The 23442-nt window shown below is 44.0% G+C and overlaps 1 protein-coding gene across 1 annotated transcript in view; it reads left to right on the top strand.

The window, feature by feature from the left end:
• Positions 1 to 15487, top strand: part of TSNAXIP1 (translin associated factor X interacting protein 1) — a 1164230-nt gene extending 1148743 nt beyond the window's left edge. Inside the window, exons 15-16 of the mRNA XM_030203665.1 lie at positions 14271 to 14377; positions 15054 to 15487. Coding sequence (XP_030059525.1) covers positions 14271 to 14377; positions 15054 to 15240 — 294 coding nt within the window. The 3' untranslated portion in view covers positions 15241 to 15487. The remainder of the gene's footprint in view (positions 1 to 14270; positions 14378 to 15053) is intronic.
• The last annotated feature ends 7955 nt before the right edge of the window (positions 15488 to 23442 follow it).

Raw genomic sequence — 23442 nt, 5'->3', positions numbered from 1 at the left:
TTTTACATGGAAGTACTTTTTTTTCTTTATTGTTATTTTCAACATATCCCAACAAATGAGATAATATGTACAGTAATAGGAAATATACATATCTTATATAATAATTTCCCACTCCAACGTTCTGAAGCTGACTCCCCGTGGCACTGAAGGGTTCGTAGGGTCCATGCGATTCATGGGTTCGTGCTGCCTGTAACCATCTGTCTCACTGTCCCGCCCTCGCGTCATAACGTTATGAACTGAGAGGGAAGGGGACGCAGCATAGTACATAAGTACATACTATTGCCATACTGGGAAAGACCAAAGGTCCATCAAACCCAGCATCCTGTTTCCAACAGTGGCCAATCCAGATCACAAATACCTGGAAAGATCCCAAAAAAGTACAAAACATTTTATACTGCTTATCCAGAAATAGTGGATTTTCCCCAAGTCCATTTAATAATGGTTTTATGGACTTTTCCTTTAGGAAGCCGTCCAACCCTTTTTTAAACTCCGCTAAAGAACTTCCGGTGGAGCTGCCGGCCAAGATGGCCACCGCACTTGAGCCTCCGCAAAGTCGCGATCGGGTGCTCCTACAAAACAGCTGTTTTCAACCCCCATCAAGGTCCAGCTTGAGGGACGGGTAACGAGGAAGGAAACGAGAAGGCGATCCGACCCCCTGGGAGGGAAAAAAATATAAGCGGCAAACCGCAGCGGCGCGAACTGGCAGTAGCGAGTCCCCCTTCCCCCATACCACGCGGCGAGCGGCTGGCGCCAGAGAGACACCCGAACGTAGACCGCCATATGATCGGAGAACAGGAAAGAGCCGGGCAACGTTTTCATATGCCGACAAGTGAGTCCTTACCGAGGCAGAGGGGTGCTGGCAAAGGATGGTGTGATCTGTGACCGGGAGGATGGACAACGAGAGAGCTGGAACCGCTGCACACAGCAACGGAAGAGGGGGAAGGAGAGGGCCTAGCGCAATGTAAGTAGCACAGACTTTAAAAATCATATTCATTAGAGATAATAGCTGGCACAGCTGATTCAATGACTACAGTAGATCAACGAGGATGATGAAAGCAGGGTAAAAGCAGAATTAAGAGAGCAGCCTGGAATTTAAAGAGACAGGAACACCTCCTCAACAGCTCTACTTTCAGTCTTGGAAAGACTTGTAGGAGGTGAAAAACAACATCAGCCCTCATAGGGCGGCTGAAACAGTAGAGCAGAATTAGTTTTCTATCATACAGAGGACAAAGGAGTGCCTGGGAAGCTATTCGGATTTAAAGACAGAAATTTTAAAAGCACTCATTTATTACATCGTGCATGGCGACCCGAGGGTCCAAAAAAGAGCCGGAAAAATCTAAAGGAGGAGGCTCAAGGATGGCGGAGAAAAACTCCCCATCGTCGCCATCGGTGAGTTCCGCCTGGGCTGCGGAAATAGTGGCGGAAGTTAAGCTAGCGGTGGAGGACACTCTAAATCACCAACTTCAACAATAATAGACAAGTTGGATGGCATGGATCAACGGTTCACTACCTTCACAAAAGACTTCCAGGAAGGTCCAGCAGAGACTGGGAGAAGTGGAAACATCAGCAAAGAATCCTCCACGGCTATAGAAGGACTTACAAAAAAAAGTAGCAGGCCTTGGAAGATAAAGTGGATGATTGGAGAACCGCTCTCGACGGAATAACCTCAGACTGGTAGGAATACCAGAATCAATAAAAGAGGGGGATCTGAGAGAATATCTGCAATCCGGCTTGCTAAGATGTGCACAATGAAAATACAACTGGACCCCTAGAATAGAGTGGGCACATCGTTTAGGACCCAGGAAGATGCCCAACGAACGGCCGAGAGTGGTTATCCTGCATATGCTCCACTACCAACATAAAATGGCGCTACTCACTGCTCTTAGGAAAGGAGCAACACTCGAGCTTGAGGGTCATAAAATACTATGCTTTCAAGACTATTCTACTAAGTCTCTCTTTTACGCAAACAGTATTCACAGGTCTGTGGAAGACTGCATAAACTACAAATCCGTTTTGGTCTATTATACCCAGCAAAACTACGCATTCAACATAATGGTGTGGTGAAGTTTTATGAAACAGTGGAGGCAGCTCAAGCGTTTGTGGATCAGCTGGAGAAAGACAGACCGAGTCCTTCCACAAACGAGTAGACTTTGTTGGTAAGATGAAAACCTGAGTAATGGTGAACAGGGTGGTCAAAGAGTTGATAATCACTTCTGTTGATATTGAGTTAAATTTCTTTGAAATGGTTAATGTTGTTAATGTTGTTATTGAAGTTACATTGCATTCAAAAGGGGGGGAGACTGGATACATACTTGCTAAAAAAAAGGGGTCCCCGATCGGAGACACGGAGGTTGAGCACCCTAGGTGCCCAGAAGAAGTAGGGGAGGACAGAGGTTGGGTGGGATAGGGGTGGGATTAGGGGAGGATTCTTTGAGGAGCCATAGCTTCATGGGCAGGTTGGAGAAGCAGGGGATAAGCAGCTGGTTAAGGGCCACATTGGGAACTTTACAACATAGAGAGACACTAAAAGGACAGCGAGGGGGGTATTGGCTGGGATGCCCCCATTGCTCAATACGTGCAGGTCTCCATCGGTGTATAATCTGAACAATGAGTTCACGTAATGGCACTTAAGATGGTGACCTGGAACGTGGGTGGCATCTCCTCGCCGATTAAGAGACAAAAGATACTCCAAGCATTACATAAACAAAAAGTAGAAATAGCTTTTCTTCAAGAGACGCATTTGAATGCTAAAGAACATGAGAAATTACGTAGGTGGTGGGTGGGAGATTACTACGAATCCCCGGCACAAGCCAAAAAAGCAGGAGTTATCATATTAATCAAAAAAGGGATTCAAGTCCATACTCATAAGATTGTAGCAGATGCGGAGGGCAGATATGTACTTGTACACTTAACAATAGAACGACAACCAGTAGTGTTGTGCAATGTAATACCCCAATACGTACAATAAAACTTTTACAAAAACTCCTGCAACACCTAACAGGCTTCGATGGAATTCCCATGCTAGTAGGGGGCGACTTTAATGCAGTGGTGATCCTAGGATGGATAGATCACATGGGAAGAAGAGGGGGTCGGGGTCAGATTCCAGAGGCATAAACATGTTAAGTGAGATCCTAGACTTGGTGGATGTGTGGCGGACTCTGCACCCATTAGAACGGGATTTTACCCATTTGTCCCGCGCACATGCCACCATGTCACGAATTGACTACATATTTCTTTCACGCAATTTATTTACAAGGCTGCGGGAGGCAGACATAGGTCCCATAAAAATTTCCGATCATGCGATGGTAACTGCAGTACTGGAGCCGCCCGGGCCCGCCACCAGGACAATTTTCAATGGAGATTCCCTACTCGTCTGTATACTGACGGAACATTTCTAAACTATATAACACAAAAGTATAAGTATTTTCAAGAAACTAACCAGGAGCATAGGGGCGACCCAATTTTATACTGGGATACAGCTAAAGCCGTACTACGGGGAGAGATTATAGCATACACGAGTCATCAAAAAAAGGTACGGGAGAAGGAGTTGTTTAGATTAGAAAAAGAAGTAACAAGAGTGCGGAAAGCATATGGGCGACATCATAGTTTGCAACTTAAAGCCAACTTTTAGAATTGCAGCAGGCCCTAAATGAGGGATTCATCAAAAGGCCCAAACAAACTATGCTTATTACAGATACCAACTATATAAATATGCCAACAAAAATAGTAGGATGCTCGCAAAGGTTGTCAAAAATCTAGGCAAGGGCCCTCACAAACTAGACCACCTTGTACTCTCCTAGTGGGGGTATTAGAGAATACGGATGTTCAATCAATAAAATCTGGTAGACTATTACACGCATTTATACTCGCCCCCTGATCCACCCCCGTTTAGATAGCGAGATGTACTTCCGTAGACAAGACAACGTCCGAGTGGACCCAGACAGTCTGGCTATGGTGAATGCCCCTATAACAACTGACGAAGTAGTGTGGGCAATACAGCAGGGTCCCTTGGGAAAGGCCCAGGCCCAGATGGGATATAGAGGGGAATTCTATAAAATGCTGAGGGAGGAGGTGGCGCCACCGCTCACAGCTATGTTTAATACCACAGTGCAGGATCAACGAATGCCTCCCTCTTACGGCTAGCACAAATTATAGTAATACCGAAGCCGGGACGTGATACGAGGAACACAGAATCCTATAGGCCGATTTCGCTCCATCAATATGAGGCCAAGTATATGCCCACTTTTAGCCAACGATTAGCCCGTATATTGCCGGATATTATTGAGGAGTCACAAGTGGGTTTTGTGCAGGGCAGAAGTATTACCAAGAATATCAGGAAAATACTTACAACGTTGGAGGTAGTATCTAATCAGGGCATACCAATCCGTGTTAGTCAGCTTGATGCCGAAAAGGCATTTGACAGAGTGGTGTGGGATTTTTTGTTTGGGACGTAGAAAGCATATGGAATAAGCGGTTTTTTTCAGGAGGCAATACGGGCGTTATACTATCTTCCACAGGCCCAAATGTGGGTTAATGGAATACTATCTGCCCCCTTCTCGATATATCGGGGAACTAGACAAGGCTGTCCACTGTCACCTTTGCTGTTCGTATTTAACATTAGATCCCTTGATCAGAGATATTCAAGGGACGCCTGACGTGAAGGGAAGTGGCGGTGGGTGCAGAAACGTTCAAGATCGCAGCATTTGCAGATGACCTACTAGCTCATCTGGACTAATCAAGTACCTCACTGACAGCTCTATTAGAATGTATGGCAGAATATGGGGATTTCTCAGGTTTTAAGTTAAATTTGGAGAAATCAGAAGCATTGCTGGGTGGGGAGAAGCGCGAGGAGAGTTGGCAAGGCCGTGTCCCATTGAGATGGCAGATGGGTCCTTTCGTTATTTAGGAGTGCAGTTGTCCATGGATACCTCAAAGTTGTATCACCTGAATATAGAGAAACTGCTACAGGATACAAGACGCTTTCTTGAGCAGTGGAGCCATCTGCCCCTATCACTTACTGGAGAATTAATATGTTTAAAATGTTCATCTTCCTAGATGGCTCTACATCTTACAAGCCGTGCCAATACACTTATTAGAAGAGATATACGAAAGTTAAATAGGATTTGTAGGAATTTCCTTTGGGACGGGAAGAAGTCCAAATTACGTTTAGAATATCAAACATATAAATGGCAAGTGCCCGACTCACCTGCAAATGCGCAGTACAGCCTGAACGTTGAGACGTCAAAAGTCCAAGCCCCGCCTCCAACAGCTCCATAACCAGAAAGGAGGAGGAGTCAGAGGAGGGGCAAGGGGCGGAGAGTACACTAAACAGCCTGAACGTACGTGGAGAGAAGGACGGGGCGTGGGAATCGGAGGGGCGTGGGAATCAGAGGGGGAAGGAGGAACAAATGAAGGCCCCCACTCCCCGACGTTGCCGATGCCGCTGCTCCCGCCTCCCTGTCAACAGTAACACCTATACAACACGGCCGGGACCACAATCAAGTCAAGTGCGACGGGATAACAATTACGCTGCGCGTGACATAAATGCGAAGAGGTTCGCCAACCCATGCGACTCTTCCATTCATACTTCCACAGCGGCCAGCGCCCCACCTTCCTCTCCTCTGATTGGCGGAGCCCCGAGGGGAGGAGCCATGGCGGCAGTGACGTTTCACCCCAAGAGGCGTGGCCCGGACGCGGACATAGAGTGCTGCGGTTTCGGGGGGAGGAGCCATGGCGGCGATGATGACGTTTCAGCCCGAGAGGCGTGGCCCTGGACGCGGACATCGAGGGCTGCGGTTTCGGGAGGGCATGGGAGAGAGTGGGTTGGTGGACGAGGGGGGGAGGCCAAGGGAAAGAGGAGGGTTGCTAGACATGGGGGGAGGGCAGGGGAGAGAGGAGGGTGGTGGACGGGGGGAGGGGGGGAGGCCAGGGAGACAGGGCTGCTGGACATGGGGGGAGGACAGGGGAGGAGAACACGGTTGCTGGACATGGGGGAGGGGCAGGGGAGAGAGGAGGGTTGGTGGACAGGGGGGGGGAGGGCCAGGGGAGAGAGGGGCTGCAGGACATGGGGGCAGGGCAGGGAGAGACACGGTTGATGGATGGGGGGAGCCCATAGAAAAAAAAACTTGCCCGTTTTAACGGCTTAACGGCTAGTCTTTATGATAATTGGACACAAGGAGGCTTGGGTCTACCCAATATTCAAAGATATAACCAGGCCTGTTTACTGAGACATCTCAGAGACTGGGTGCTAGCACAAATCAGTATACCCCTATTGGGTGGGAGAGGGCACTGTATAGGCCTTGGCATATGAATTTTCTTCTGCAGGCTAAATCAACTAGTTTACCGCCTGTATGTAAGAACAGTATTTTGTTACAACCTTAAGACAGGTCTGGCGTTTCCTAATGACAGCTTGGAATCATAATTCAAATGTCAGTGATCAGTTGCCTCTTCAAGGGAATGGGACTTCCAACCGGGAATGGAAGCAGGGACCATTAAAACTGGCAGAAATGGGAATCACTTTAGTGGAACACTTAGTCAATGCGGATGGAAGGTTGTATACATTCCAAGATCTACGGCAGAGGCTATCCCTAACAAACAAGGATCACTACACTTATAGACATTACACCACTACTGGTATAGCTTAGACCAAGAGGCTCTGGTACAAAATGGGTCAAAAGCTTAGAGAATTTTTAAAGGGGGATGCATATGATCAGGTTTCAATATCTAGTTTACACAAAGCGCTGCTGTTGCTTTGCCCACCTCGCAATTATGAAGCACCTCACTGCAGCCTGGAGTAAGACTTGGGATATGAATTGAAGGGAGTAAATTTTACAAAATTGATCATAGATATCCCAAAACAGGTGGGGGGGCGGAGCTGCAGGAGAGTCAATACAGAATAATACACAGGGGATACATGACACAAACACAAGCAGCGAGAGCGGGGTGGACACCCGATGCCCAATGTTCCAATGCAACAGAGGAAGGAATACCTTTTTGCATGCATTTTGGAGGTGCGATAGAGTAAAAATATTTTGGAAGGCGGTGCATAAATACCTTGAGAGCATCATTGATCAAAAAATACTCCCATCCTGGAGAGGAGCACTTTTAAATAGAAGGACAGCCTACGGGATTTTGGATAGGAATTTGGAACAATTGATATGCAAGGCTTATGCCGTGGGGAAAAAATGTATACTTAGACACTGGATGCAGGTGGTACCACCCTCCTTCTGGCATTGGAGAAATAGGTTTCATGAATTGATGCTATGGGAGGCCAGGGAAGCCCAGGGCACTTCCAAGAAAAGAAGGAAGTTTATCTCCAGCTGGACCAAGTACTTACAAAGTATATCCCATAAAGCGAGAAGTGCAATATTAAATAAATTTTCCACATAGGGGACCATAAAGGAGGGAGAGGATAATGGTAACTAGAGTTCTGTAACACAACCTAAGGCAGAGCAACTTAACCAACACCGTAGCACAGGAGTGAGTGGAGATGTAACTGAATGGCTCATGAAGTGAATGCGGAATATTTCATGATAAAAGGGGGGAGGGGGAAGGGGATGAAAGGGAGGGAGATATTAGATAAGGGGTTAACCGCGATACAATACAAGTTATTATTCTTGGAAAGTGCAGATAGCGGGTAATGTTCATTGTTGTTTATTGTTCTATTTTGATACAAGGATTATGTTAAAGACAGTATTAAGGGGGGGAAGGGGGGAATTGGGAAGGAAAATGTAAATCAAATTTGATGATAATGACCGCGGATTAGTGTACATAGACTGACAAGTTTAAACGGTTATGTACTTAATCAAATGATTGTGTTAATCTGTGGCATCATCAATAAAAACTTTGAAAACATAAAATATAAAAGTTAAACATAGAGCACAGTAAAAGAAAAAAGGGGGGAGGGGATAAAAGTTATATAAAATTTGATGACTGTACGTAATGCTGTATTCTTGAACTGTTGCTCCACTGAGTTCTGTAAAATTGCATTGATACCGTTATGTTAAGGTGGATTTGTACTTTTTGACTTGTCATCAATAAAAATCGTTGAAACATAAATAAACTCCGCTAAACTAATCGCCTTTACCACATTCTCTGGCAAAGAATTCCAGAGTTTAATTACACGTTGAGTGAAGAAACATTTTCTCCGATTTGTTTTAAATTTACTACATTGTAGCTTCATCGCATGCCCCCTAGTCCTAGTATTTTTGGAAAGCGTGAACAGATGCGTCACATCTACCCGTTCTACTCCACTCATTATTTTATAGACCTCTATCATATCTCCCCTCAGCCGCCTTTTCTCCAAGCTGAAGAGCCCTAGCCACTTTAGCCTTTCCTCATAGGGAAGTCATCCCATCCCCTTTATCATTTTCATCGCCCTTCTCTGCACCTTTTCTAATTCCACTATATCTTTTTTGAGATGCGGCGACCAGAATTGAACACAATATTTGAGGTGCGCGCACCATGGAGCGATACAAAGGCATTATAACATCCTCATTTTTGTTTTCCATTCCTTTCCTAATAATACCTAATATTCTATTTGCTTTCTTAGCCGCCACAGCACACTGAGCAGAAGGTTTCAACATATCACAACGACGACACCTAGATCCCTTTCTTGGTCCATGACTCCTAACATGGAACCTTGCATGACGTAGCTATAATTCGGGTTCCTCTTTTCCCACATGCATCACTTTGCACTTGTCTCGCTGCACCCTACACCTGGAATAAACTTCCTGAGCCCCTACGTCTTGCCCCATCCTTGGCCACCTTTAAATCTAGACTGAAAACCCATCTCTTTAACATTGCTTTTGATTCGTAACCACTTGTAACCACTCGCCTCCACCTACCCTCCCGTTCACATTAATTGATTTGATTTGCTTACTTTATTTATTTTTTGTCTATTAGATTGTAAGCTCTTTGAGCAAGGACTGTCTTTCTTCTATGTTTGTGCAGCGCTGCGTACGCCTTGTAGTGCTATAGAAATGCTAAATAGTAGTAGTAGTTGCTCACATTAAACGTCATCTGCCATTTAGACGCCTAGTCTCGTAAGGTCCTCTTGTAATTTTTCACAATCCTCCCGCAATTTAACCACTTTGAATAACTTTGTGTCATCAGCAAATTTAATTACCTCACTCCCATCTCTAGGTCATTTATAAATATGTTAAAAACCAGCGGTCCCAGCACAGAGCCCTGGGGAACCCCACTAACTACCCTTCTCCATTGAGAACACTGACCATTTAACCCTACTCTCTGTTTTCTATCTTTTAACCAGTTTTTAATCCACAATAGAACACTACCTCCTATCCCATAACTCTCCAATTTCCTCTGGAGTCTTTCATGAGGTACTTTGTCAAACGCCTTCTGAAAATCCAGATACACAATCAAGCTCATTTTCAAAGCACTTAGCCTCCCAAAGTTCCATAGAAACCTATGGAACTTAGCCTCCCAAAGTGCTTTGAAAATATGCCTGAATATCAACCGGCTCCACGTTATCCAAGTGTTTGTTCACCCCTTCAAAGAAATGTAGTAGATTGGTGAGGCAAGATTTCCCTTCACTAAATCCATGTTGTCTTTGCCTCATTAATCCATGCTTTTGAATATGCTCTGTAATTTTGTTCTTAATAGTAGTCTCTATCATTTTGCCCTGCACCGACATCAGACTCTATAATTTCCCGGATCTCCTCTGGAACCTTTTTCAAAAATCGGCGTTACATTGGCCACCCTCCAGTCTTCCGGTACCACACTCGATTTTAAGGATAAATTACATATTTCTAACAATAGCTCTGCAAGCTCATTTTTCAGTTCAACAGTACTCTGGGATGAATACCATCTGGTCCAGGAGATTTGCTACTCTTCAGTTTGTAGAACTGCCCCATTACATCCTCCAGGTTTACAGAGCATTCATTAAGTTTCTCCGACTCGTCAGCTTCGAATACCATTTCCGGCACCGGTATCACTCCCAAATCTTCCTCGGTGAAGACCGAAGCAAAGAATTCATTTAATCTCTCCACTACGGCTTTGTCTTCCCTGATCGCCCCTTTTACACCTCGGTCATCTAGTGGTCCAACCGATTCTTTTGCCTGCTTCCTGCTTTTAATATACCTAAAAAAAAGTTTACTATGTGTTTTTGCCTCCAACGCAATCTTTTTTTCGAAGTCCCTCTTTGCCTTGCTTATCAGCGCTTTGCATTTGACTTGACATTCCTTATGCCATTTCTTATTTTCAGTCGGTTCCTTCTTCCATTTTCTGAAGGATTTTCTTTTAGCTCTAATAGCTTCCTTCACCTCACTTTTTAACCAACCCGGCTGTCGTTTGGTCTTCTGTCCTCCTTTTTAATACGAGGAATATATTTGGCCTGGGCTTCCAGGACGGTGTTTTTGAACAGCATCCACACCTGATGTAAATTTTTGACCCTTGCAGTTGCTCCTCTAAGTTTTCTTTTCACCGTTCTTCTCATTTTATCATAGTCTCCTTTTTTAAAGTTAAACGCTAACGTATTTGATTTCCTATGTATACTTACTTCAAAACTAATATCAAATCCGATCATATTATGATCACTGTTATCAAGTGGGCCTAGCACCAGATCATGCGCTCCACTAAGGACTAGGTCTAGAATTTTTCCTTCTCTCGTTGGCTCCTGTACCAGCTGCTCCATAAAGCTGTCCTTGATTTCATCAAGCAATTTAACCTCCCTAGCGTGTCCCGATGTTACATTTACCCAGTCAATATCGGGGTAATTGAAATCACCCATTATTATTGTGTTGCCCAGTTTGTTTGCGTCCCTAATTTCCTTTAACATTTCTGCATCCGTCTGTTCATCCTGGCCAGGTGGACGGTAGTACACTCCTATCACTATCCTTTTCCCCTTTACATATGGAATTTCAATCCACAGTGATTCCAAGACGTGTTTTGTTTCCTGCAGAATTTTCAATGTTTGATTCAAGGCTCTCGTTAATATACAATGCTACCCCTCCACCAATTTGATCTACCCTATCATTACGATATAATTTGTACCCCGGTATGACAGTGTCCCACTGGTTATCCTCCTTCCAACAGGTCTCAGAGATGCCTAATATATCTAATTTTTCATTAAGTGCAATATATTCTAACTCTCCCATCTTATTGTTAGGCTCCTGGCATTCGCATATACACATTTCAACCATGTTGTTGTTCCCTATTTACATCATGCTCAGTACTTGACAGTATTAATTTGCAATCTTTTGTCTGATTTTTATTTTCATTTAAGGACACCTGATCTACTATGCAACTTCACTATCAGGATACCCTATCTTCCCTGTTTGGTGATATCTTTGAAAGATACCTTATACCAAACCATGCACTTTTAAGCGACTGTCGGCCTTCCCCCCATTTCTAGTTTAAAAGCTGCTCTAGCTCCTTTTTAAATGCCGATGCCAGCAGCCTGGTCCCACCCTGGTTAAGGTGGAGCCCATCCTTTCGGAATAGGCTCCCCCCTTCCCCAGAATGTTGCCCAGTTCCTAACAAATCTAAAACCCTCCTCCCTGCACCATCGTCTCATCCACGCATTGAGACTCCGGAGCTCTGCCTGTCTCTTGGGCCCTGTGCGTGGAATGGGTAGAATTTCAGAAAATGCTACCCTAGAGGATCTGGATTTGAGCTTTCTACCTAGAGCCTAAATTTGGCTTCCAGAACCTCTCTCCCACATTTTCCTATGTCATTGGTACCCACATGTACCAAGACAGCTGACTCCTCCCCAACACTATCTAAAATCCTATCTAGGTGACGCGTGAGGTCCGCCACCTTCGCACCAGGCAGGCAAGTCACCAGACGATCCTCACATCCACCAACCACCCATCTATCTATCTATATGCCTAATGATCGAATCACCAACTAAAACAGCTGTCCTAACCTTTCCCTCCTGGGCAGCACTTGGAGACATATCCTCGGTGCGAGAGGATAGTACATCTCCTGGTGTGCAGGTCTTGGCTACAGGAGTACTTCCTACTTCACCAGGGTGATGCTCTCCTTCTAGGAGACCTCCCTCCTCCAAGATAGCACAAGGGCTACCAGACTGGAGGTGAGACTTCTCTACAACATCCCTGTAGGTCTCCTGTATGTACCTCTCTGTCTCCCTCAGCTCCACCAAGTCTGCTACTCTAGCCTCAAGAGAACAGACATGTTCTCTAAGAGCTAGGAGGCTCTTTGCATCGGGCACACACATATGACATCTCACCAACTGGGAGATAATCATACATGTGACACTCAATGCAAAAGGACTGGATAGCACCCCTCTTGCTGCTGGACTGCTGACTCCATCTTAGTGTTTTTGAGTTTTTTCAATAATTTAAACTTGCTACAGTATTAAGGATATTAGCCTAATATAAAAGTGTCTTTTAGATTATATAGTATATTGTATGATATATTTAGTGTTTCCTTCTTAGATGGTAATGAAATGTATTTAAAACTCTGTAAGAGCACTCCTTGCTTATTACCCTAATTTCAATAACTGACTATAAATGAAGAGTTGTTCTAGGGGTGGGTGAGAAGACTAAACTGGATCCTGCAGTGCCTGTTAGATTCTGTTAATGGGTACAAAGTTTTTAAAACTAAGTGGAAAAGACTATGGAGATTAATTGATAAAATTTGCTTTTTATATTTTTATTTTGCCTAACACTAACCTGCAATTCCTCCTTTAAACCCCAATCTTTAAGTTCCCAAAGCACAAAGCAAAATAGCGTTCACTTACCAGAGAAATGTCCTCTTCTCTCGGAACTTCTCAGAAAGTTGTCAGGCAAAGTTCAGGGTCCCTCCCTCCATCCGAGTTTCAGGCTCCCTCCTTCCCAGTTCCAGGGTCCCTCCTCCCTCCCTCCCAGTTCCAGGGTCTTCGTCCCTCCCTTCCTCCCTCCCAGCTACAGGCCCCCTCCCTCTGATGTTTAAAAGTCATCTTCAGTTACCAAGTCAGGGTTACGGCAGCCAGCAGCAGCGGTAAAACTTGTGCAGGCTCGGCCCTTCTCTCTCTTTCTCAGCTGTGGTCCCGCCCTCATTTCCTGTTTCCGCAAGGGCGGGAGGGACGACGACCCTGGAACTAGGAGGGAGGGGGGGCCCTGGAACTGGGAGGGAGGGAGGAGGTTGGGAGGGAGGAACCTGGAACTGGGAGGGACCCTGGAACTGGGAGGGACCCTGAAACTCGGAGGGAGGGGGGGACCCTGAAACTTGGAGAGAGGGAGGGAAGTAAGGGACGACCCTGGAACTCGGAGGGAGGGAGGGAGGGGACGACCCTGGAACTCGGAGGGAGGGGGCGACCCTGGAACTTGGAGGGAGGGAGGGGGCGATGACCCTGGAACTGGGAGGGAGGGATGGGGGGGACGACCTTTGGAACTCGGAGGGAGGGACGACCCTGGAACTGGGAGGGAGGGAGGGCGGACATCCCTGGAACTGGGAGGGAGGGAGGACGACCCTAGAATTTGGAGGGAGGGGGACGACCCTGGAACTGGGAGGGAGGGGGGGGCGCCCCTGGCATACACCCCTTAAACTGACTTTGCATGTTTTATAAAATATGCATAGAGATACACAGTATACACACACACATTTACTGTTACTCCATCTTTGGAGCAGGTGTACATTTGTGCAAGAGAATTGTATAGTAGTAGGCATCCTTCTACAAGCCTATTTCATTAAAGCATGTAGGAATCTATGTTGCCTTTATAAAATAATCTCTATATATAAAAGGCACCACCAACGTTCTAAATGAAGCCTCCAGCCGGAAGTGTGAAGGGGGAGAGATATCCAGTTTCCCCATGAGTGTCTGCCCCGCCCTCACTCTCTCTGTAACACAAACAGTGAAGGAAAACACAGCAAAGCACGAAATCAAATCGCTCTCTCTGTAACAGTGAAGGACTCAGAGGGGGGAGGGAGAGAGGGCACAAGCTCTCACTATCTCTGTAACACAAACAAACAGCAGGAAACTTAACACTGAAGGACTCGACTCCGAGGGGGAAGGGGACAGAGAGGACAGACAGCACAGGGGAAGGGAGAGAGGGCAGAGGGCAGGGACACACACATCCCACATGCACACTCTGAAGAAAACCTTGCTAGCCCCCCGTTTCATTTGCATCAGAAACGGGGCTTTTTTACTAGTAATATATAAGTGTCACCTTCATAGACATTTCATGTAGTCTCCCTGTTATGAAAGTATCCCCAACATGGGAGAAACCCATTAATATATCTGTCTCCAATTACCACTGATAAAAAAAATACATATAATTTCTGATATCTCACTTTGTCCCCTGTAGGAGGAGGTGGTAAAGTCGGACTCCTTTATTGCAGTAATCTGGAAACAGTACTTTCAAGAGAAGCAGGAATATCTGAAAGAACTGAAAAATAAACTGGAGACTGTCAAGTATGTATTCGATTCCAAAACTTCCAGTAACTACCAGCAATAAATACTAGCAAGACCGTGGGACTGCTCATAATTTTTTAGCTTGGATTTCTATGCACTACTGTCTTTCTGTGAACAGAATTTCAAAACTATGAATTGACAAATGCTGACAAGATGAGGAGACCCATATTTAGGCTCAGGCAACTGTCTCCAGCAACAAATTCTAGTAGGTGCTGACACTGCCATGCCTCGATAAAGGACTACTGGAGCCTGCAGGAGGCAACTTCAGCTCTTGCATGGGTTTCTATGGTAACAAAAAACACATGCAAGAGAAGGAACAAACTGTTGCATGGCCTGTGAGCAAGTATACTTTCTCATATCCTTGCCCTGGTCTAAGTTGTTACTACCTGCACTAGATGAAAATCTGCCGTGATGAGGGGGGAGGGGGTTAGGGGCAATACAAAGACAGTAGATGATCTTGGCAGGAGCAATCACTACAGTTTGAAGGTGTAGGTGAGGGACTATCCCTACAAAAATCATCATGCACTGAATTTTTTAAAATTTGTCCTTTCAAGATTTTACAGCTTTTTTTCCCCCTTAGCATGTCCATATCACAATATTATAACACAGAAAGGATGTTACTTCAACAAATGTTTCAAATATAATGAAGTAATCATTCATATATTTTCCCTCACAGAGATGTACAAGTTGAAGACCTTAAGACAGCCTTTAGCACCATTGATCCAGCCATTGATGCAGCAACCCTAGAAAACTACATTTCCCATGCTTTCCAGATCCCAAAGGAGCAGTTTGAGCAAGCAGGCCCCTTAGACAGAGATATCCTGTTCCAACGATTGGAGGCAGCAGCCATCAAACGAATATGATCATCTGCAGAAACTTAATGGCAGCGCTTATAAACCTTCATGAACTCTTTCTGTCCAAGCTGACATTAAAGCAGCAGTAATAAGCTTATGTTCAAATGGTCCAGTTACCTGACGTGTGAAATATCTGAATTTTGATTTCATTACAAACAAAATAAGTATTTAGTTAAAGCATAGGTTCCCAAATCTGACAGTTGACAGCTTAACTGTGATCCCCAAACCTGGCCAGGGGGAACCCTAGCCATCAGGTTTTCAGGATATCCACAATGAATATGCATGATTTGCATATCAAAGAGGCAGTGTATGCAAATTGATCTGATGAATGTTCATTGTGGATATCCTGAAAATCTAATGGCTAGGGTTCCCCCTGGCCAGGTTTGGGGATCACAGTTAAGCTGTCAACTTCTTCGTAGTTGTACCAGAATATATCTAAATGTATGCACTGGTGATACATAGAGTGGTATAATATTTAATGTAATCACTCTAAAGCATGTATACTGAAAATCTCCCCATAATTCACTAACTATTTTTCTTTGTGTTTTTTTAAATTGACTTTTGTATTTTGTATTGTATTGTAAACCACTGTGTTTTCATGAAGGGCAGTATATCAATAAAAAAACATAACATAGCTCAGGATAATATCATACCAATACAAAAATAAAAATACAACTAATAACCCAGCCAATTCTATTCTGAAAACCTTTATACAGTGAAGCGCCATGCACATATTATGTGTATTTAAAGGACCATAAGCAGGACTTAATGTGATGACATATATCTACTGTTCACTGTTCAAAATACCAAAAAATATTTAAATATTTTTAAAGCAAGTAAAATGTTTCTTTTGAAAGCGGGAACATTCATTCCCCATGCATGCAGATGTCAAAGCACCAGAGATATTCATATCTATAGGAGGACACAGAAAACATAAATGATATGGCCTATGTTTCAAGAAAAGTATATTATATTCTATGCTTCAGAGGTACAAAACAGTATGCATAGATACTTATTTAGAATGATGAAAACCTTGATGGTGTAGACTGCCTCTGAAATAAAGCACAGCATTAGTGTTATAATGGTGGACACACATACAAAGGAATACAACAGAAAGGTAAGAAAACAAATCAAAGATTTCCCCAAAAGTATAACCAACTGATTATACAAAAACAGGAGAAAAGACCTCAGAATTGTCAGAGCTCTAGTAAATTAATGATAATTTGGGAGTGGTTTATGGACTCTTTTGAAGAGTTTTTTATGACCAATGGTTGAAGAACATAAGATTAGCCATACTGGGTCAGACAAATGGTCTATCTAGCCCAGTATGCTGCTTCCAACAGTGGCCAATCCAGGTCACAAGTATCTGGTGGAACCCAAATTAGTACCAATATTACATGCTACCAATCCGGGGGCATGCAGTGGCTTCCCCCATGTCCAAACCTTTATTTAAACCCAGATACGCTAACCAGTTACCAAATCCTCTGACATTGAGTTCCAGAGCTTAACTATTCGTGTGAAAAAATATTTCCTCCTATTTGTTTTAAAAGTATTTCTGTGTAATTTAATGAGAGTCCCCTGGTCTTTGTGCTTTTTGAAAGAGTGAAAAGTCGATTCATTTTACCTGTTATACACACTCAGGATTTTATAGACCTCAATTATATACCCCCTCAGCCATCTCTTTTCCCAGCTGAAGAGGCCTAACCTTGTTAGCCTTTCCTTATATGAGAGGAGTTCCATTCCCTTTATCATTTTTGGTTGCACTTCTTTGAACCTTTTCTAATTCTGCTATATCTTTTTTGAAATACAGAGACCAGCATTGATTGCAAAAGTCAAGGTGAGCTTGCACCATGGAGTGATACAGAGGCATTATAATATTCTTGGTCTTATTTTGCATCCCTTTTCCTAATAATTCCTAGCATCCTGTTTGCTTTTTTGGCTGCCACTGCACACTGAGCTGAAGTTTTCAGTGTATTTTCTACAATGACACCTAGATCTTTTTCTTGAGTGCTGACTCCTAAGGTGGACCCTAGCATCAGGTAGCTATGATTTGGATTATTCTTCCAATGTACATCATTTTGCATTTGTCAACATTAAATTTCATCTGCCATTTGGATGCTCAGCCTTCCAGTTTTGTAAAGTTTTCCTGCAATTTTTCACAATCCGCATTTGTTTTGACAACTTTGAATAGTTTTGTGTAATCTGCAAATTTAATCACCTCACTCATCGTTCTGATTTCCATATCATTTATAAATATGTTAAATAGTACTGGTCCCAGTACAGATTTTTTTTCCCTTGGGTTGTGCTCCTCTCGCCCTCTGGTCGCCAGAACTGGTGGCTGCCATAGACTTTCCAGACTCTTTTCATTCTGGTCCAGATATTTTAGCCTTCCAGTCTTGTTTGGAAGTTTGGCAGCTAGCCTCACCCATAGCTGCGTTGTGATTGCTGCAGCTGAGCTCAGCTGTGATGGGCTCATTAGCCACCTGGGAACTTTCTGCCTTTGCAACGTTTTGCTTTAGGTCCAGGTTAGTGTTGGTGCAGTGTGCACTTTTGACTTGTGTTTAGCTTCCCTGCTTTTTCCTTGTGGCTCCCCTGCTTTCCCTTTTGGTGCTGTTAGAAGCACTTCTGTTTTGCTGTTAGAAGTACTTCTGGGTTTTGGTGCTGTTAGAAGCACTTCTGTTTTGCTGTTAGAAGTACTTCTGGTTTTGGTGCTGTTAGAAGCACTTCTGTTAGTGGAGTGTTTAGAAGCCCCTTTGTTAGTTTAGTGCTATGGAGCACTGCAGTAGCTTGGTGCTTAGGAGCACCTTTGTTAGTTTATGTGTTTAGCTTCCCTGCTTTCTCCTTGTGGCTCCCCTGCTTCCCCTTGGTTAGTTTAGTGCAGTGGAGCACTGCTGTAGCTTGGTGCTTAGGAGCACCCCTGTTCGTTTGGTGCTTAAGTGCACCCCTGTTAGTTTAGTGCTTAGGAGCACTCCTGTTAGTTTAGTGCTTAGGAGCACTCCTGTTAGTTTAGTGCTTAGGAATTCTTCTGTTAGTATAGGGCTTAGGAACACTTCTGTTAGTGTAGTGCTTAGGAGCACTCCTGTTAGTTTAGTGCTTAGGAGCACTTCTGTTAGTTTGGTGCTTAGGAATTCTTCTGTTAGTTTGGTGCTTAGGAGCACCTCTGCTAGTTTAGTGCTGTAGAGCACTTCTGTGGTTAGGTGCTTAGGAGCACTTCAGTCTGGTTACGCTATAGGAACACTTCTGAGTTGCTGGGTTTCCCTGCTTTCCCCTGTGGGCTTCCCTGCCTTTCCTTTTGGTGCTTGGAGCACTTCCGTCTTGTCTTGGCCCTGTGTTCCTGGTTTGTGCAAGCTTGCTTGGTATTCCAGGGTCTGAGGTGGTCCCTCAGCCCTAGTCCCATTCCTGGTCCTGGTACTGTCAAGCTTGTTCTAGTATCCCAGTCCCTGTGTTATCCTGTATCCAGTAAGCCCTGCCGGCCACTTGAACCCAGGGGCTCAACTCCTGGGGGACGGTGGCTAAGTGCAGGTGAAGCAGTGCAGACCAGTACTGTGTACTCCAGTCCGGGGTGTTCCAGTCTGTTGTGTTCCAGTCAAGTGCGGACCAGTCTGGTGTACTCCAGTCCAGTGTGTTCCAGTCAGATGTGTTCCCATCCAGTGCGGACCAGTCCGGTGCCCTCCAATCCAGGGGTTCCACTCCGTGTGTTCCGGCTCACTGGGCGGTGCCTGCAGTCCTTGCCTGTGCCGGTGTGCTAGCCCAGTGTTGGTTGGTGGGTTTTGCCTGCTGCTGTCGCTCCTCATCAGCAGCCCAAGGGCTCATGTTTGCTCCAGAGCCCATCCCCGCGGGCTCTGAACCTGAGAACCTGACACCTGCGGCACTCCACTATCAACCCTCCTCCTCTAGCTTTTGACACTTCTGCCCCATTGACCACCTGTATTCCCCTCATCCAATCATACCCATACTGAACCATGGTACACTGCAGAATCGAGGCAGATAAAGAACTTCGACGGGCAGAGAGGAAATAGTATCACCACCCTACACCTTCTCATCTTATTGTTTACAAAACTTTTTGCTCGAAAAAAAATAATTATTACTGTGCCCAAATCTCTAGAGCCCCTACTTCCTCTAAACTTTATCCAGTCTACGAACACTGACAACATTTTGCTCACCTCAGCAATCTCTCTGTACTCCTCCCGACGCATGCTCCCTGGCAAACTTCTTTTAAAAAAGATCTTTACACGTGTGCTTCATTTTCAACTTCATCTTTTACGACACCGCAATTTGCTGCCATGCAAATGCCTTCTGAAAATATAGAAGTGCTAGAAACATTTACTCTTCCTTCACCCCCTGAGCTTAGTCGGATTATTCAGACCATGAAATCAACAACAGCTCCACATGACCCTATCCCGTCTCCTCTTACCAAAAAATTTTACCCACACTCTTTCTGTGCATTCATTCTATGCTCACACCCAGTCTTTCCACAGATGTTGTCCGTGTCAGCTAGTCTATGCACGGCCTAAACTCAAAGACTATTCTCATTCTATAGATGATCCATCAAACTACTGTCCGATAGCTAACCTTCCCTATTTGGCTAAACTCACTGAGAATAGAATCTTCTAGCAACTCTCTGACCTGGTCTCTAAAAATCAGATTCTTCACCCTAATCAAACTGGCTTTCGTGCTAATTACAATACTGAAATGACAATGCTTGGCAATAACATCCTATATCTACCATCACCTTGACAAGTTTCAACTTGTACTACTACTATCACTTGACCTTACTGCTGTCTTTGATTTAGTTAATCACCCAATTCTTCTTTATCATCTTTATACAGCAGGTCTTTGGGGTACCGCCTATGACTGGCTCACCTCTTACTTAGATCAGTGTTCTTGTATAGTGCAAACCAGCCTTTCTGAATCTCCTCCTTTTTCTCTTGCCTCTGGACTGCCCCAGGGATCTGTTTTAGCCCCCTTACTATTTAACATTGCTTTAGCTGCTCTTTTGACTTTACTCCCTCGGGTTCACTGCATTTTTTATACAGATAATATACAGCTGATTTGTACTCTAAATCCATCTAACTCACAAGAGATTTCTGTTCTTAATTCTAAACTATTGCAGATTACAACTTTGTTCAAATAGATTGGTACTGAACCCTAGGAAATGTAACCTTCTCCTCTTCACTGGAGGAAAAGAGATACCCCTTTAGTCACCATTGCACCTTTCCCATTCTCCTCTTCCTCTTCCTACTAGTACTTGGATCTTAAGAGTGATACTTGACAATCAACTTACCTATGGTATGCATCTATTAGTCGGTCATTTCATAAGCTGAGTCTCATCCACTCTATTAGCCCATTTCTGCACCTCCCAGCCCTTAATGTCTTAGTTCACTCTCTCGTTACCAGTCAGCTGATTATTGTAATTCTCTCTTTAAATCGCTTATGCATAAGGATCTCCATTGGTTATAGCTTATACAAACACAGCAGTTAAACTCATTCATGATGTCGGAAATATGACCATGTTACACTGCTGCTCCAGTCCTCTCACTGGCTTCCAGTTTTCTATCGCATTACGTATAAAATCTTTCTTTTAGTTTTTAAGATACAGCTTACAGGAGATCCTCCATTTCTCGCGCGTTATCTGCCTCATTACGTTCCAGCATGATCTCTCCGCTCCTCCACCTAACACATTCTGCTTGTCCCTACATCTCGGGAAATTAGACATGCTATTTTCTCTGTACAGGGCCCAGAACTCTGGAATCAGCTATCAGAGTGTCTTAGATCTCAATCCTCCATACAACAGTTCAGGACTGACTTGAAGACTCACCTTTATTCAAAGGCCTTTAACTGTTCCTTATTATCCAATGTATAGCCCTTGCATCACAGAGTTCTGAGAGTACCCCGCTTCCTGGTTGTGTTTCCCTCCCCCCACTTTTTCTATCAAGATTATTATAGTTCTCCCCCCCCCCCCCCCACCCCCTCCCTCTGCTTGCTGTAATTATCTTTCTCTTTCATTCTTCTCCTTTCTTTTTAGTCTTAAGCCACTTAGTTGGCATTACTGGTAGGCGGGATAGCAAGCACTTAATAATAATAATAAAACTTGAAAAACAGCCATTTAACCTTACCATCTGTTTTCTGACCAATAACCAATTCCTAATCCACAGAGCGACATTGCCTCCTATCCCAAGACATTTTATTTTCTCATGAACCTCTCATGAGGAACTTTGTCAAAAACTTTCTAAAAATCTAGATACACTACATCAACCGGCTCACCATTATTCAAATGTTTATTCATGCCTTCAAAGGAATGAAGCAAATGATGAGGCAAGACTTCCCTTGGATGAAGCCATGCTGACATAAGAACATAAGTGTTGCCATACTGGGACAGACTGAAGCCAAGTATCCTGTTTCCAACAGTGGCCAATCCAGGTCACAAGTACCTGGCACGATCCCAGAACAGTAAAACAGATTTTATGCTGTTTATCCTAGGAATAAGTAGTGGATTAAACCATGTTTGTCTACGTGTTCCTTAATTTTATTCTTTATAATAGTTTCCACTATTTTGCCCTGCACTTAAGTCAGGCTTACTGGTCTGTAATTTTCTGGATCACCCCTTTTTAAAAATTGGCTTTACAATTGCCACCCTCCAATCTTCAGGTACTACGGACGAGTTTTAACGAAAGGTTACAAATACAATTTCATTTTTTTAGATCTTTCAGTACCCTGGGGTGTATGCCGTCTGGTTCAGGTGATTTATCACTTTTTTAACTTGACAATTTAACTCGTACATATTCCAGGTTCACAGAGATTTCTTTAGTTCTTCCACTTCATCGCCATTTCCGGTACAAGTAGATTTCTTACTTCTGTAAAAATTGAAGCAAAGAATTAATTCAATATCTCCACTATGGTCTTGTTCTCCCTGAATGCCCCTTTTGCTCCTTCATGATATAACAGTCCCACAGATTCCCTCACAGGCTTTCTGCTTCTGATGTACCTGAAAAAGAGGTTACTATAAGTTTTTGTCTCCGCAGCAAGTTTTTCCTTCATATTGTTTCAGCCTTCTTTAGCAATGCTTTGCATCTAGCTCGACAGTACTTATGTTGCTTCCTGTTTTCTTCATTCAGATCCTTTCTCCATTCTTTGAGGATGCTCTTTTGGCTCCAATAGCCTCTTTCACTTCACCTTTTAACCATGCTGGCTGTTTGCTCTTCTTTCCACTTTTGTTAATACATGGAATACATCTGGTCTGGGCTTCCACGATAGTATTTTTAAACAATATCCATGCCTGCTGTAAAGTCCTAACCTTTGTGTTCCACCCTTTTAGCTTGTTTTTAACCATTGTCATTAAGTGCCTCTTAGTAAAAGCGGCATGCTAGGGCATGGCAAATGAGAGGAAGCCCATTCATTTCCTATGGGCTTGCTCTCATTTGCCATGTGAGAATTGCTAGTGTGGCTTAGTAAAAGAAGCCCTAAGTTACCAGGATTGAGACAATTCTGAGATCTGTTCTCTTTTGTATAATCAGTTAGTTGTACCTGTGGGTAAATCTTTGATTTTTTTTTTTTTTTTTGCAGTGGGGATTAATTTAATTCTGTAATTTATATTCCACTTAACCATCAAGTTCAAGGCAGAGAACAATCATTCATTATGAACAGGTACTCTCTCTGTCCCTAGAGGGCTCATAATCTCAGTTTTGTACCCGAGGCAATGGAGGGTTAAGTGAATTGCGAAGGTCACAAGGAGCTGCAGTGGTTCCCAAACCTGGTCCTGGAGGCACGCCAGTCTGTCAGGATTTTGGGCTATCCACAATTAATATTTATGAAACATGCACTGTGTCCACTGCATGCAAATCTCTCTATGAATATTCATTGTGGATATCCCAAATACCTGACTGGCTCGGGTGCCTCCGGGATCAGGTTTAGAAACCACTGTCTTAGGGATTAGATAAAATGGAAATGTGAGGGGGATTAGGTGTGTGGGGGGGGGGGGGGGATAGTGGAGACTGAGTCCTCAGTCACAATCCCACCCAGACCCCATCCCCATTTACACTCCCAATGCACCAGAGGCCAAAAGATAGCATAACATTACTGAACAAGCATCAAGTGCATTACAATAGTGTGTGCTACCCATCTTCTGCATTCAAACCATTACTTTGAGGATTTTGATCATTTAAAAGAGCCAAGATCACCACTCTTATTTTTTTACCTACATTTGTTCAATGA

Source organism: Microcaecilia unicolor, chromosome 5, assembly GCF_901765095.1.
Source record: "Microcaecilia unicolor chromosome 5, aMicUni1.1, whole genome shotgun sequence".
Taxonomy (NCBI): domain Eukaryota; kingdom Metazoa; phylum Chordata; class Amphibia; order Gymnophiona; family Siphonopidae; genus Microcaecilia; species Microcaecilia unicolor.
Note: the sequence above shows the minus strand (reverse complement) of the source record. Positions and strands in the feature narration are given on the sequence as shown.